The following is a 17496-nucleotide window of genomic DNA, read 5'->3' on the forward strand; positions in this document are numbered from 1 at the left end:
TAAAACAAACACCTTTTAGGGACTACAGTTGGGTTCTCTTTTACGCTTAATCTTATGGTTTTTTTTTAATTAAAAAAAAAAAAAAAAAAAAAAAAAAACCATCTGATTTAGTAACGGCTATTTTTTATAAATAAAATATATGAATGCATTTAAGGTATGGTATGAATGGCTTGCAAAAAAAACCGAAAATGCTTCTACTAGTAACAACTCACTGCACCACAAAACCATTTGATGTAGTCACGACTATGTTTCATCAAGAAAATATCTGAATGTATTAAAGGTATAGTATGAATGGCTTGAAAAACACGAAAATACTACTACTAGTAACAACTCACTGCACTGCAAAACCATCTGATGTAGTCACTGCTATGTTTTATCAAGAAAATATCATACACACCTATGAAAGGCTAAGAAATCCAGGTCAGAAAAGTAAAAAAATAGCAACCCCCACATCCCAAATCATAGATTTCAGACAACACACACCAACGAAAGACTAAGAAATCCAACTCCGAAAAGTCAAAAATAGTAACCCATACACCCCAAATCATAGATTTCAGACAACACACACCAACGAAAGACTAAGAAATCCAACTCCGAAAAGTCGAAAATAGCAACCCATACACCCTAAAACATAAGTTTCAGACAACATTCACCTACGAAAGACGGGAGCCCGGGGAGGGCCTTTGAGGGTCTGAGGGGGGCCCATGAGGGCTGGGTGGTCCTTTGGGGGCTTGGGGGACCTTTGAGGACCGGTGGCTTACATAGCCCAAAGAGACACACACAACCCAAAGAAACACAAACAGCCCAAAGAGAGTAACTGTGACAAGCTAAACCATGACAAAGCACTACTCTTGTGGAACTCAAGCTCCATTTAACTCAACCCCCGTGCAACTGAACCCCAAAGGTAACTAACATCAACGTGAACTTTGAAAGAACCAAAGACTGTAACTGTGACAAGCTAAACCACGACACAGCACTACTCTTGTGAAACTCAATCCCCATTTAACTCCCCCCCCGGGCAACTGAACCCCCTTGTAACTGAACCCCTGTATAACCGAAACCCCCGTGTAACTGTACCCCCTTTAACTGAACCCTCGTGCAACTCAACCCTCCATGCAACTCATCCCCCTCAAAACACTTTTCAGCCATTTCTTTTTAAATTGACAATACTTTTCAAACGTTACTTATGTATTATACAGACCTCATCGGCGAGGTAAAGCTAGGTCAAGTCACAATGTCATTCTATCGTTACTTTTCAATTAAGCTATTGAATACCTTCTAACCAATGTCTCTTGTAAGCGTCAAATCTATTAAGTATCTGAGCATATTCTTTGTATTGTTGATGCAAGCACCCCATTCTTTAATTACCCGTGAGGCATTCTTAACCATCGCAATACCTTTACGCCAATACCTTTTCGCAAAAAATTCGCAAATCTCGTAAACTAAAGAAGTAATTACATCACTGTTGTTAGCTCCATCATTAATCTCCAATAATGTAAATGCACCACTCATTTTTTTCCTCTACTAATATCCTTGCAAATAAAAACTATTCTCTTTGAATTCAATTCTCTTACTAACATGAATTGTAAATAAAACTATTCCTTTAAGTTTTTTTTAGAAAACCGACCAATCAAGTTATTATATTGGACTAGCCACCCACTTTCTCTAATCGACTGACACACAAAAAATCGATGTCATAATAAAAAAACCTGTCTAGCAACCCATGAAGAGTTCATTGTAATAGGCAAATGACCCTGGTAACCCAATTACTTGAAAGTACACACACATATCCATGCCTCAGGCTTGTGAAAGTGCATGTAGGTTTTCAATCTTATATGACCTTACTGTGGGTTTTCTTGTAGGTTTTCAATCTATTATCCCCTTACTACTGCCATTTCGTTCAGCATAGTTGATTTCCAGATAGAAAATATATTTTTGAGGAGGATACTCACCCACAACCCTCAGGGCAAGGGTTTTAAGTTATGCCCTGGGGGCATATAAGGTTTTTTATAGAAGGCGGTGCCGTAGAAACTTCAAAAAAGGCTCATTCGATTGAAAATTCAAAGGGCTAGTTCCCTTTTTAATAGTCAAAAGGGATTTGAGGGAAACTAACCCCCCTCTCACGCCCACCTTTTCCCCAAACACATCCAATCAAAATTTTGAGACAGCCATTTTATTAAACGTAGTTTTAAGTTCTGGAAATTAGGTTTTTAATGATGACATCTCCCCCACAGCCCTCAGGGCACGAGTTGTAATTTAAGGATTCTCCGAATCCTTCCCATTATTTCTTATGGAAGGGATGCTTGTATAAACTTTGGAGAGGTCTCATTTGACTGAAAATTGAAAGGCCTTGTTCACTTTTTAAGAGTCAAAAGAGATTGGAGGGTGACTAGCCCCCCCCCCACCGCCACGCCCTAAATGCATCAGATAAAAATTTTTAGATAGACATTTTGTTAAAATAGTTCAAAGTTCTTATAACAAAAAACTACGGTGTCGACACAGCCCACCAGGGCCTGGGGGTAGGCATTGTTAGTTATGCCCTGGGGCATAACTTATTAAAGGGGGTTTTTAACTTATGGGAAGGGGTTTTATATGGGAAGAACACATAAGAAATCTACTATAATTATCCAATTATAAGGTTAAAATACATACTCTGTGGTAGGTACAAAATTGCTTTGGCACACAAAATCCTATTAAGGTCAATTCCAAACTGTCGTGATGCCTTTGTGTCAGCAAGTGAAATGGTCTAAACTCCCTTATTGGAGCCATTTTTCAATCCATTTATTTTTGTCAATCGCTGTCCACAAGTTATACGAGCTGTCTATTGTTCATAAATAAGGCTTCTATCAAAGAGGTAATCGTATAGACTTTGAAAAAGCCTCATTCGATTTAAATTGAAAGTTCTAGATCCGTTTTTTAAAGTCAAGAATAGTTGGAAAGTAAGCACCCCCCCCCCATGCCATAAAAACTTGAAAATTTTTGCAATCAAAAACGAACAAAAATTATATTAAAAAAAAAACTTTCCGAAAAATAAGTTTTTCAAAGAAAAGTAAAGGCCATTCTAAACTTAAGCTCAGGAGATACAAATACCTGTTAAAATTTAAACTCCAAATGACCAAAAAAAACCACTAGAGTATGAAGAATTTCTAAAACGACCGGAGACCAAACAGAAAGACCAATCAAAAACATAGCTTGTAAAAATGTGAATAATAAAACGGATCTTAAAGCAAGTTGTGTTTAAGCTGAATATAAGTATTTGAAACAAGACGAAAAAAAATATTTTGCTATTAAAGTATAAATGAAACTTAAAACGAACAGAAATTAAATAACAACCGATGCGAACAAACATACAATATATATTAATGTAAATGAATAAATAAATCTTAAAACGAGTGAAACTTAAATTGAATATGCAAGTCAAGTTTGAATCGAATAAAAATAACTACAAACAAGAGTTTGGGTATCGCCTCACTGCAGAAGCCATAAAACCTACTGCGTCATTGGCGCTTTACTGAAAACGAGTTATATTACAAATGTTTTCTTTGGTACTTAATATTGAAAATAAATATTTAAATTACAGTAAAATTTTGAGCTTTTAGCAATTAATATCATTATGCATCAAATATTCAGTTTAATTTATTAGTTCTTTCCAAGATTGGTCAAGACAAACATAGTTTCACTACAAACAAATTTTGGATACTGCCCCCTTCTTTAACTGTAAAAACCCAAAACCTTCTGCGTCATTGGTGCTTTACTGGAAATGAATTACTAGTATATTACAAATTTATTATTTTCCGGTTCTTACACCATTTAAAATGAAAACAAAATTACAGTGAAAAAAAATCTTGAACTGATGGATCTTTCAACAATTAATATAATTATATATCTAACATTCAGTTTGATTTTATTTATGCTTTCCAAGACTGTTCAAGACTCATATAGTTTTGCAATTTTTCTAACTAATCGTGTTGATTTGTTATAAAAACATTCTATGGCTTCTAGGCATTTCTATTTGAGCGGAAAACTGCACCTCAAACTTTGCGGAACATGCATTTTCTTGCATGAAACACCAACATATAATAAAATGTCAAGTTTCGCAGTGTTCCACCCCGCGCAAGCAAGCTCCATTGGTATTTTTGAATCCGCAGGGTCAATTTAGGGGCTGGAGGGTATGCTAATTCTTGTAGCAGCCCCATTCCGTCGTGGTATGGTTCACACTTTCAACACCTGGCGTCCGGACTATCATATAATCTACCAAGCATACAACTACCCTAAATCAGTATCAATAAATAAATGAAACCCAAAACGAACAAAAATTAAAATAAATATTAGAGTCAAACTCAAAACGAGCATAAATTAATATGAGTAGGGTTCAAAACCCCTTTGCTTTCTAAAAGCCAGAATATAATTTGTACTTTAATGAAAAAAAATTCAAATGAGTTTACTGAAAAAAAAATGTGCATTGTCAATTTAATATACATAGGCTGATATTTATTCCCTAAAATCTAAATTAATGAAAGAATTGTTTTCAGTAAAGCGCCAATGACGCAGTAGGTTTTAGGCTTCTGCAGTGAGGCGATACTCAAACTCTTGTTTTTAGTTATTTTTATTCGATTCAAACTTGATTTGCATATTCAATTTAAGTTTCATTTGTTTTAAGATTTATCTATTCATTTACAATAATATATATTGTATGTTTGTTCGCATTGGTTGTTATTTAATTTCTGTTCGTTTTAAGTTTCATTTATACTTTAATAGCAAAATATTTGTTTTCGTTTTAAGCTTGAGTTTCATATCCAATCTAATCATAACTCGCTTTAAGATCCATTTATTTGTTTGTATCAGTTCCTGTTGTATGTTTTTGCTATGATTACTTATTTAATGTATGTTGGTTTTGGATCTAATTTGTACTTTGGAAGGAATTTCGAGTTGTTTTGAATTTGGATTTTAACATACATTTATATCTGCTGAGCTTAAGTTTAAAATGGCCTTTACTTTTCTTTGAAAAACTTATTTTTCGGGAAGTTTTTTTTTAATTAATTTTCAGTAAAGCGCTAGTTTGCTATAGTCCTAGAAACATGGGAAACATGATTTGTTGTTTTATGTGTACTAGTTTTATTTATATATATTAGGTAGACTGTGAAGTAATAATTTTTGTTCCTTTATAATTTTCAATTTCGCTCTTTACTTCCGTCGGAAAAACGTTTTTTTTTTAATTAATATAAACAAGAAGGAGTTCCTTTAGAAGTTTGAACAACGTTAGTTTTATAATGAAGTAGTGAAAAAATTTAAATCTGCTTCATTTTGTAACTAAAGAACCAAATTTTCATAACTAAACTAAGGATAAATGGGTACTTATGTGTTATATAATACACACTCTAGAAGTGAAGTTTGGTGAATGCTAATGAAGTAAAACAAAACATGATGAAAATATAATACTTTAGTAACAAAATTATGAAAACTACAAGAAAGAATTATGGAAGAGGGCCTCCCAGAGCGCATTATGTTAAATACGTAACTAAACCTAACTTAACCAAAATACTAACTAAATATTTAATAAAATATAGCAATAATGTAGTTTCCCGGCGCGCCAAAGCTAATTGTCCGGTAAAAACACCGTGAAAACCGGGTATTGTCTCATGTTCGTGATACAAGTTCTCGAATGTGTATTATATGGGAAGGCGCCAGGACATCACCACGGGACCACTACCGTAAGGACATCGAAAAAATCCGTCATAACATCGACAAGAAATCCATCAGAACATTGACACGGCAGGACATCGACAGTCATAACATCGACACGTCAGGACATCGACAGTCACAATTGCTACCCCTCAGAACATCGACAGTCATAACATCGACACGCCAGTTCATAGACAGTGACAATTGCTACCTGTCAGAACGTCGACAGTCATAACATTGACACGTCAGGTCATTGACAGTCACAATTGCTACCCGTCAGAACGTCGACAGTCATAACATCGACACGTCATAACATCAAAAAATTTGTACGTAGCGAAGATCCATCAGAAATACTAACCGTCAGAACGTCAACAGTCATAACATCGACAGGTCATAACTTCTAAATAAAATTCATAACGAAAATCCGTCAGAACCACTAACCGTCAAAACGTTGACAGTCATAACATCGACACGTCATAACATTTAAAATTTTAAGACTTTAGGTTTTTGGGGTTTAGGGAGGAAAAGGTACCTAGGTTAGGTTACGTATTTAATATATGCTATGGTTTACCCCCACCCGCCTGATGTGCAAATATATAGCCGAAATTTGTTTCTAAACTATTATATGCTTATTACTATTATATAAACTTATAAAAAAAATTCATAACGAAATTCCGTCAACCACTAACCGTCAGAACGTCGACAGTCATAACATCGAAACGTCATAACATCTAAAAAAAATTTCTTAGCGAAAATCCATCAGGACTATTAACCGTCAGAACGTCGACAGTCAACATTGACACGTCATAACATCTAAAAAATTTTAGATGATATGACGTGTCGATGATATGAGATTTTATGATAAGCCTTATCGGGATGCTACCATTTCATCTAACCGTCACAAGCACTAACGTCGTTTCGTCGACAAGGAAAATCCGTCAGAACATCCACACGTCAGGACATCAACAGTCACAACATCGACACGTCAGGGCATCGACAGTCACAATCGCTACCCGTTCAATCGCTAAAGTAAAACAAACGACCCATTTTACTAATTGAAAGCTAGAAGCTGACTAAATTCAGGAATGCATGAAAGTAACCATTTAAGAACTTGATTTTGCATGGAATCTATCCCAGGCTATTGAAGTTACTAGTCTGTTTCAATAAACCTGTTTGATCCTTTCTTACAATTAAATAAAAAAAAAGTGTTTTTTTTTAACTGAAAGTAAGGACCGACATTAAAACGCAACAGAAATTATTCCGTATATGAAAGGGGCTTTTCCTTCCTCAACGCCGCGCACTTTACGCTAAAGTTTTTTATTGTTTTAAAAAGTAGAGTTTTGAGAAAAAGTGAAGTTTTACTGCACTTCTTACTTTCAGTTAAAAAAATCCTTGTTTTTTTTTTATTTCTGAACGTTTTTGAATTAATGCAGGTTTTGAATTTGGCTCACCGAATATGAATAATTAAAACAAAATTTGCATATTAGTTTTACTTTTTTAAACTAACAATAACCTTATAATAACCCAAATTTGGTTTTTGTTTTATTTATTTAGGAATGACTTCTGAATCACAAAGGCTGTTTAATTAGAATAATAACCTCTTTTAAAACTGAAAAAAAAACCTTAACGTAGAGCGAGCAATTAAGGAGAGGTAACCCCCCTCATGTAGGTAACATTTTCTGTTCGTTTTAAGTTTTAATCTTGCTTCTTACTTTCAGTTGAAAAAATTACTTTTTATTTAATTTCTGATTGTTTTTTAAATAATGCTGGGAAATCCAGTTCCCCCATTCATGGAAACTCTCTTCCCCCATGAAAAAATTTCTCCATAGAAAGATCGTCCCACGTAAGTAAATCCCACGTTTTTAGTTCTTTTTAAAAAAAAGCTTCTTAGTGTTCTAACTTAAACAACCTTTTGTTTCAGGAAACTGTTCTTAAATAAATGGGAAAAAATTAAGATTTAGCATAAAGAGCGAGGTGTTGAGAGCAATTCCCCTCAAATACATAATAATTTCTATCCATTTTAATTTTCAATGTTGCTCCTTACTTTCAATTGAAAAAACTTATTTTTAATTTAATTTCTGATCGTTTTTTAAAAAATGCAAGGAAATCTTGCTCCTCTTCCACAAAAAATCCCTCCTCCCCACGGATATATTCTCTAGACAACTCTTTCCTGGTAGAAGTTTACCCTGGGCAATTACCTTTAACATCTCCACGCGTAAAATTGAGTCGGTAAAGAGAAAGCAAGACATAAGAAAAATTCCATATAATAATACTGACAATCTCTCCCAGCGTGAAATTTCCACAAAGTTCACCCGTGAAAAAATTGCGTGAAAAATTCCCCCCTGGACACTTCCCTCCCCATGGAAAATTCTCCCTGCAGAAAATCTCCCCAGCAGAAAATTCTCCCCCTCCCCCAATCAAAAAATGTATGCAACTATGCACACTTCCCAGTAACAAGTACTATACGTTAACAATGGGCATATTTATAACTTAAAGGCCTTTCCCAGGGGCTGTGGGGGGTCATGATATTTCCAAAGGCATAGTTATTCGGCCTTACAACCATTCTCGACAAAATAGCTATCTTAAAATCTTGATCGGACGATTTTGAGAAAAAATGGGCGTGGGATGGGGCCTAGTTTCCCTCCAATGTTTTGTCATTTAAAAAGGGCACTAAAAATCTTAATTTCCGTTCGAATGAAACCTCTCCCGATATTTTAGGGCCCTGGGTTGATACGATTAGCCCTGGAAAAAAACAAAAAGAAATAAACACGCTTCTGTCATTTTTCTTCTGGCTAAAAATACAAAATTCCACAATTTAGCAGAAGGTACTCTCATACGTTGAATCTGATGGAGTGATTTTCGATAAGATTTCCGGGCTTTTGGGGGATGTTTCTCCCCTTTTCGAAAATAAGGCAAGCTTTCTCAAGCTCGTGGCCCTTGTTAGGTAAGACTTTTTTCATGAAACTTATATATTTGAAATCAGCATAATAAGCCGATTTTTTTTATATATCTGTTGGTATCAAAATACCGTTATTTAGAGTTTCGGTTAATATTGAGCCGGGTCGCTCCTTACTTAAAGTTCGTTACCATGAACTGTTTGATTAACTTAAAAGATAATTTCCGAGAGACATTTAAAAAAAAAAAGTAGAGAGTGATATTGATAGTTAAAATAAGGTAGCACTTTCTATTGTCTCTTCCGGGAAAAAGGGGGTCACAGAGAACCTAAGTACCCCTTCTATCCCCTACAAATGCCTTTGTCACCTATTGAAAAATAACGTAATCGCATGTGTATGAAATATAGAGCCTAGTAAAAGATACTTGTGCACGAAAAAGAAAAGAACCATTGTTTGTAAAAACAAAGAACTGTTGGTATTTGGAGTTTGCTTGCTTTCTTACCTACAAAGCAAAAGTACACACAAAAATTGTTCAGTAGAATTTGAAATTTACGGTAATGTCGTATCATTTTAAGCATGAGTTGGTTGTTCTTTAAAATTCCTTTCGTTTTAGGTTGAATCTATCTTTCATAGTAATGTCTGTTATCTTTAAGCTTGACTTGATTGCTCTTTTTATTTTCTATTCGTTATAGTTTTCATCTATTCACTCACAGGAAATTCCCTCATGATAAGCTTGAGTTGCTACAGATATGACTATGTTTCAGCTTATTTTAGGGTTTAACAATTAGGAAAAGTTTTTAAAATTAATTAGAAGAAAAAACGAGCCGAAACTCCAAGTGTTATTATCAAAGAATTATCTCTAATATGGAAAAGTGTGAAATCTTTAAAGGGAAAATTTTCTAATCGAATTCCTTTTTCTTTCACGGCTCATTTATTAAGTACTATTCTTACAATGAAGCAGGGGACAATGATAAATTGATTAAATAAGAAGAAAAAGTTTTTGAACTGAAAGTATGGATTGACATTAAAACTTAAAACGAACAGAAGTTATTCCGTATATGAAAGGAGCTGTTCCCTCCTCAACACCTCGCTGTTTACGCTAAAGTTTGAGTCTTTGTCACAAGTCTACTTTTTAAAACCGTAAAGCGTTTAAAAGCGTAAAGAGCTGGGCATTGAGGAGGGGGCAGCTTCTTTTATATACGGCATAATTTCTGTTCATTTTAAGTTTTAATGTCGCTCCTTACTTTCAGTTAAAAAACTTGTTTTTCTTTTTAATTTCTGAACGTTCTGAACGTTCAAATAGTAGAGGTTCCAATTTCACTCACCGTACATAAAAAATTACAACAAAATTTACATATTAATTTTGGCAGAATTATTCTGTATATGAAGGGTTGCCTTCTCCTTAATATCTTGCTCTTTACGCAAAAGCTGTTAGCACTTTTTAAAAAGCTTCCTATTCTAATTAAAGGGCCCTCGTGCTTCAGTTTCAGTAAACAGTCAAACTTTAGATTAAAGAGTGAGGTATTGAGGAGGGGCGACTCTTCATATACGGAATAATTTCCGTTCGTTTTTCAAATAATGTGGGTAAATCTGGCTCACCCTACTTGAAATATACCCCTCCGCCTCACGGAAAACTCCTCTGTGGAAATTTTATCCTGCCTAAAGTGCATCCCCCCCCCGTCAAATTCTCTCTAGACAGTTTCATCATCACTGAGATCCCCTTCGGTTTCTCGATCACTCCAGAAATGCCCCCTTCTGTGGATATTATTTCCCAGAAAACAAAACATGCGCAAAATAGCCCCCAGATAATTCCCCCAGAATATCTCCACAAAAAAAATTGGGCAAGAGAATGTAAGACAATTAAAAGAATTTCGTATAGTAAGTCTGTCAAATCCCCCAGTGTAGCATATCCCCTGGAATATTTACTCCCCAGAAATCCCCCCCAGGAAGATTCTCCCCTTAGAGATCCACCCCAAGCACAACCCCCCCCCCCCCAAAAAAAAAAAAAATCTGTATACTTCCCAATAAAAAATACCATACGTAAACAATGGGCGAATTTCATAACTTACTGGCCTCTCCCCATTGACTGTGGTGGGGGGGGGGTGTCATTTTACATCTAAAGACATAATTATTTGATTTTTCAACTATACTAAACAAAATGGCTATCTCAAGATTTTGATCAGATAATTTTGGGGAAAATGTGGGCGTGGATGGTGTCTCAGTTGCCCTCCAATCTTTTTGGTCACTTAAAAAGGGCACTAGAACTTTTAGCCTCCGTTCAAATGAGCCCTTTCCGAATATTCTAGGACCACTGGGTCGGTACGATCACCCCTGGGGAAAAAAAACAACAAACAAACAAAGAGACAAATGAACACGCATCCGCGATCTTTCTTCTGGCAAGAAATACAAAATTCCACATTTTTGCAGATTGGAGCTTGAAACCACAATAGTAGGGTTTTCTGGTACGCTGAATCTGACGGTGTGATTTTCATTAAGATTCTATGATTTTAAGGGGTGTTTCCCTATTTTTTCTCAGGGTCGTAAAATTTGATGGGTGAAACTAAACTTCATGAAATTTATATATTTGAAGTCAGCACAAAAATCCAGTTCTTTTGATATAGCTTTTTAGAGTTCCGGTTACAATTGAGCCGGGTCGCTCCTCACTTACAGTTCGTTGCCACGAACTCTTTGAAAAGGGGAGGAAACAGATAGAAAAATCTTCTGTTTAAAGAAAACCCTACATTAAAATACAGTAAGTAAAATATCTTCATTAAACAAAACTACATAAGCTCTGTATCCTTTTGTTTACTTATGAGCAAAAAAGAAGAAAAGCTGAAACATAAAAGTTTTTAGATGTCTACAGTATTTCACAATTTTCCATTCTTGGAGTCATTTAACTGTTGACAAAATATAAATCTACTTTACTTTGAGTAGGTTTTTTTTTCTTTGCTGATACTTTCACAGTTTGAATTTGCGGAGTTTTTCTACTCCCTGTTTAGCTTGGGCAAACCCATAATAGAAAATTTTTACTCTACCACGTTATCATCGGGGCTGGCAAGATCACACACTTGTGTTGTAACTGATTCCGTTTCAAACCTGATATTTGAAATATGGAAAGCTTCTATGCCAGAGCCATAATCCCAAATAAACCTCCTGGTTAACAGACGAACAGCAAATGCTAGAAAATAAGTATTTATTCAAAGATTCTGTAGTAACCTATGGTTAAAAATGAAGAAATATATGCCATAATAGGGATTAGAGTATATGCTTGAGTATATGATATAGGCTACTGCCTTCTAAACCTTCTAAACATTATAGCACCATTTACGCTTTACTGAAAATGATTTTAATTTCGAGCAGTATATTTATATTGCCGTAGCATGAACAAAAAACCCAAAAAAATTAATAATAATATTATAATGCTACTCACCCTCCCTCTCAAAATTTTAAATGGCTTGAGTGTCATTTGCATTTATTGAAAGCAATGTGTTGGTATTTTTGACGGCAAGGTTTTTATTTGTAAAGTAAAGTCCATAAAAAGGATAGAAATAAAATTATCATGATTATCAAGATAATTGAAAAGAATTAAGGAAAGTAAACTGATAGTTTAATAATAAATAAATAATTCCTGGACATCTTTGAAATATTTGTTTTTTAAATGTTAGAACTATGACAGAGAAAATGTTTAAAATACATTTAGTTCTCATTAAAGCACAAAAGACACAATAGACTTTAGATGATGTAGCAAGCAATATCACTAGTACTGATTGTCATCATTTCTGTTCATTCTGAGTTTGACTTGATTGCTCATTTTAATTTCTGTTTGTTTTTTTAGATTTACTATTCATCTATATAAATATCTATTATTTTTATATTTGATGTGATTATATATTTAAAGTTCTATTCTTTTTTGTTTCTTTAATTCATTGGATAAATTTGTCTTCTCGACAAACTTTTAAGACTAGCCGAAATTATAATTACCATTTCTGAATCGGTACCAAATTTTTTTTATTAGGCAGTTTTTTTCAAAACACGTCTTTGAGCTTTTGGTTACTATGGTATGCGGTTCACTCTTCACTAGGCTGCAGCTATTGCTCCAGTCATGACAAGGACAGCAATAGAAAATGAAAGCGTATTATTTGGACTGGTTAAGTGGAAACTTGTACAACCTGACATCTCTTTAAAAACTAAGAAAATCAAGGATTCATCTTTTAATAAAAAAAAAAACAGCTATATGCAGTTGTACAGTTTTTGGTAGTAGCGGTTGACAAATTTAAAAAATCTTATGAATTAGATTTGCTTATTCGTTTTCAGAATTCGACGTGGGAAAACAAACGAAAATGTATTACTGCCCTAAAAGGTTTACACCTTCGAAACAAAAACAAAAACTTCGAAAAACGTGGTTTTCAGGCATGAATAAACATAAGATAGGTCCAGGGGGGGGGGGGGAGAATATTTCAGTTTAATGTCCTTGGTAATTCAACAATCTTGACTTGGTATAAATCAAGCAAAGAAATAAATGCCCTGTTTACCTTTGTTAGGTTACAGGTAGATTTACAATAACCAGGGTTGCCACCCTGACCTGGAAGAATTTGCTAAATTGGAGAGAAAAAATTTACTAGATCGCATCTGTTTTTACTAAATGCTCAAAAAAATATTTTCCGCGTGCGGCTATGCCGCACGTGCACCATCAAGCATCGATTTTTACTATAGTAGTATAATCAATTTCTTTTTTTTCTCCTTTCCTCTTTTCTTTTTCCTTTTTTCTTCTTTTTTTTCTCCTTTACTCTTTTCTTTCGTTTTCATAGTATGATTGAAAATTATATATATACAGTATGATTGAAATATATATATATATATATATATATATATATATATATATATATATATATATATATATATATATATATATATATATATATATATATATATATATATATATTGTTTGGCACCCAAGATCTATGGTGTACCTGAGATTCATAAGACTGGAGCCCTAAGACTCCGCCCCATTGTGTCAACTTTTCCGTCACCTGTTTCAAAATTAGGAAAATGGTTCTCGGTAGCATTACGTCCACTTTTGGGAACACAAAAATCATATTTAAAAAATTCGACTGATCTTACTAATAAATTGCGAAATTTCATGTTGGAGGATAGTTCAATTATATTGAAGTCATTATGAGACTAAGTATTCTAGTAAATGAATATTCTTTTTATTTTGGTTTTAGAGGGGAGTTTTATAGACAAATTTTTGGGTTACCTATGGGGGCTTCTCTTTCTCCTTTATTGGCTAATCTATTCATAGATGCCATTGAAACCTCCGCTATTCACAGTTTTAGAATCTCCCCTTCTGGGGTAGGTTCATGGATGATGTGGTGTGCGTTTGGAAACATGGATTGGACTCCTTAGACCTATTTTGTAAGCATTTAAATAGTTTTGATAATAATATTAAATTTACAGTTGAGTTTGAGGATAATAATAAATTAACTTTTCTGGATATTTTTTTAATTAAAAGGGATCTCCATTTACTTTTCTCGATTTACAGAAAACCAACACACAATGATAGGTATTTAAATTTTCATGCTTGCCACCCTATGTCGGTGAAAAGGGGGGTTGTAATTTCACTAGTGGATAGAGCCTTTAGAATTTGTTCCCAGGAATTTCTGGATTCGGAATTTTTGTATTTGCAGGATATTTTGTTTTGTAGTAGTTATCCAATTAAATTCATTGACAAAATAATCGAAAATAGACGGGTTAAACATAATAGTAGGGTTATTGGGGTTTCTCAGTCTTCAGATTTAGATGTGTCAAAAAGTTTCATTTCATTACCATATGTACCTGGTTTGGGTGAGAAACTTTCACGGGTTTTACGTAAATTTGGTATTGATACATGTTTCCAATCGTTGAGGCCAATGGGTTTTTTTAGTTCTGGTAAGGATTTAACCCGGGGAAATTTAGTAAGTGGGGTGTATAAAATTCCGTGTTCTTGTGGGAAGTCCTATATTGGTAGGACTCACCAACAATTTGTTGAAAGGTTTATTGAACACCGAAATTCAATAGAAAAAAAAACTACAACTAAGCGAGCCTCCAGAAACTTTTGTTTCAACTTTAGCAGAACATATTTGGTTTCAACCACATCACTTTGTAAAATTTGATGAAGCCTTAGCTATTTCAAATGATAAGGGTTACACTCAATGGGCGAGGGAAGCCATAGAAATTAAAAAACATATGTTTGCTAACATTTCGATAAATAGAGACACAGGTAATTTAAATATTGACCCAATTTATGATAACCTTCTAAAGAGTGAATCAATAGTCAATAAGGGAGTAATCAATAGTAATAAGTTTATAAATAATCACTAAAAGATTATTTTACTTGCTGGTCCAAAACAATTTGCTTCATTAATAGCCAACAAAAGGATTATTTTGCAACAGAATAATTAAAGTAATTTTACAGTTTTTTTTTTTATTTTTTCTCATTTACTCTTGTGTTCTCACTGAAGTAACTCTATAATAGAATCTTTTCCCTACGTGGATCAGTTTGCGCCAAGTTTATATATTTTTTTTTTTTTGGTGGTAGTTTTATTGGTTTTTAGTTTTATGTTGGTTTTTTATCCTGTTTTTCTTGTGTTTCTTTCGTGCTTAAGACGCCTTGTTTGAATACAGGTAAAATATCTGCGTTGTTTTACATATGTCTTTACTTTTCTCCACTGGCCATAGTCTCGTTTGTTTGTTGTTGTTGTTTTTTTTTAGATTTTTCTCTTTGTTGGCTTATATATATATATATATATATATATATATATATATATATATATATATATATATATATATATTGTTACATTTCTACTTACTTTTAATTTCTCTCAACATGCTCCTTTTTTCTCAATAAAAATTTTCAAACTGATGAGATTCACCTAATCACCTTGGGTGGTTGGCTTTTTTTTATTCCAATAGATTCCCAAGTGTCATTATAGCTTCATTTTTAGTTGGTAAGATTTGATACACAGAAAGCTGATTTTGTCGACCTTTAGACGCCGGAAGTGAAGTGTCTGTTTATGAAAATAGGTGACTGCCTGTCTGTCTCTGAGACAGACAAGCAAAATTGTAAAGCAGCCAAGCAAAAATTGTAAACAGTCATATGTTTACGATGATTTTTTTCCCTGAATTCATTGAAAATAAAAAAAGTTTTGCTTAGTATAAGCTTTTTACTAGTTTTTACTAGATTTCGGGAAACTTACTAGATCTTCTAAAATTTACCTATTTTTTTTTTACTGGATATCGTAAAATCCTACTGACGTCGGCAACCCTGACAATAACCTGCATTCGTCGATAGCAGAAACACCACTGAGCAGATTGCTGCCAAATATTTTTACCCAAAAGTGTCGCATTTTTTGACAAACACTATCTTTTGATGCCTTTTAAAAAGCGTTAGAAAGTATCGCAGTTGAAATTATTTTAAACATAAAATATGTTGATTTATGAAGTTCTGCAACGGCAACGCGCCATATCAGAGTTTTGCCGATGTGTTGCCGTTCAATGCAAGAAGTTTGGCTATTGTCACAGTAAAATGTTATTTAATATAACATTTACTTTATATTTCGTAATTTTTTTACATCTCCTGTATCTTCTAAACTTTAGATAATAAAACAAATGCCTATGATACCAACTATAAACAGGTTCAGGTGATAAAACTTGTGGAACAATTTTAAGTTTTAAATACAATTTTGCTAACTAAACATTTTACCCCAATTGTCCGCTACATTTAAATACACTCACATAGCACCTAGTAAACAATACAGAATTATGAGCTTTTTGGTTCATGAATGTGTCTTCCGAGCATCCAAAATGAGTCGTTTAAAGCTAAAACGTGTCCATCTTGAAATCTCAAAAGTTAGATGTTATTTTATTTTACTAATTGTATTATTGACCAAACAACGCTTTGTAAACCACTCTCAAATTGGCCAGTCAACAACAAACATAATAAAAACCAAAAAAAAATCCATATAAAACATTCACACAAAATGACTTAGTGTGAAAACATGAAGCTCATATAAACATGTAAATCCTTTTCCTTGGAGAAAAGCCTTTACTTACGACATCTCTTTCAAAACCTGGATGCTAAAAAAAAAAAAAACGAGAAAAATAGCTACTTCGGTGAAAAGTGACTTTTTTTTACCAAAATATATATCCAGTTAGGAAATATTTCGTTTTCTGTCAAAAATTTACAAAATATGTCCTTTTTGCCCTTTTATCTCCCAAATTTCTAAAATATGTGACTTTTCGCCTTTTTTTTTCATTTGCCTTTTTGTCATGTATGCATTTGTGTCATGGGAATGTGTCTTTTTGACATAAAATGTGTCCGGTTGACAATCCTGAAACAATGCCTCAGTTCAAATTAACAAGCTGTTAGCGACGCCACAAACACGATATCCTTAGTAAATGTTAATTTTAAAGGACTTGTATCGAAAGAGCTATAAAAGTTTCACAAAAATCTGGTTTTGGCTTTCAATGATGAAATTTGACCCTGATATTTGAAAAGCGTCACGAAACCCAAAAAGTTTCGAAATAACGCCAAAACTGCCTCTTTGGCAACCGTGCTATAAAGTAAAGTGGTTATATTATAACGGGAGAGCACTGAAGTTCGATTTCTCCAGAATTGTAAAACATGTGAATTTTACCGAATTAATTAAAATCTAACATGAAATTCTTATTTCTGATTGCAATTTTGCTTCATATTACTAGTGCATAGATTAATCACTAAGAAAAAAAGGGACAAAAGTAACTGGGCGAACTTCCTCGAGGAAAAATCATATTGGCTTTTCAGTATTCAAATGTCCCCACGATTAAAAAAAAAACGAACAAAACTTATTTAACGAAATGGTGCCCCTACAAAATTCTGCGTCTGAAGATAAGTCTATCTCTT

At 33.8% G+C, this 17496-nt stretch overlaps 1 protein-coding gene across 1 annotated transcript in view; it reads right to left on the reverse strand.

The window, feature by feature from the left end:
* The window catches only part of LOC148953139 (ras-related and estrogen-regulated growth inhibitor), a 171775-nt gene that overhangs the window by 149117 nt on the left and 5162 nt on the right, over positions 1 to 17496 (reverse strand). The window contains exon 2 of the mRNA XM_089087544.1: positions 11612 to 11754. Coding sequence (XP_088943670.1) covers positions 11612 to 11754 — 143 coding nt within the window. The remainder of the gene's footprint in view (positions 1 to 11611; positions 11755 to 17496) is intronic.

Source organism: Artemia sp. Qi Xiang Cuo, chromosome 4, assembly GCF_049724085.1.
Source record: "Artemia sp. Qi Xiang Cuo chromosome 4, ASM4972408v1, whole genome shotgun sequence".
NCBI classification, from domain to species: domain Eukaryota; kingdom Metazoa; phylum Arthropoda; class Branchiopoda; order Anostraca; family Artemiidae; genus Artemia; species Artemia sp. Qi Xiang Cuo.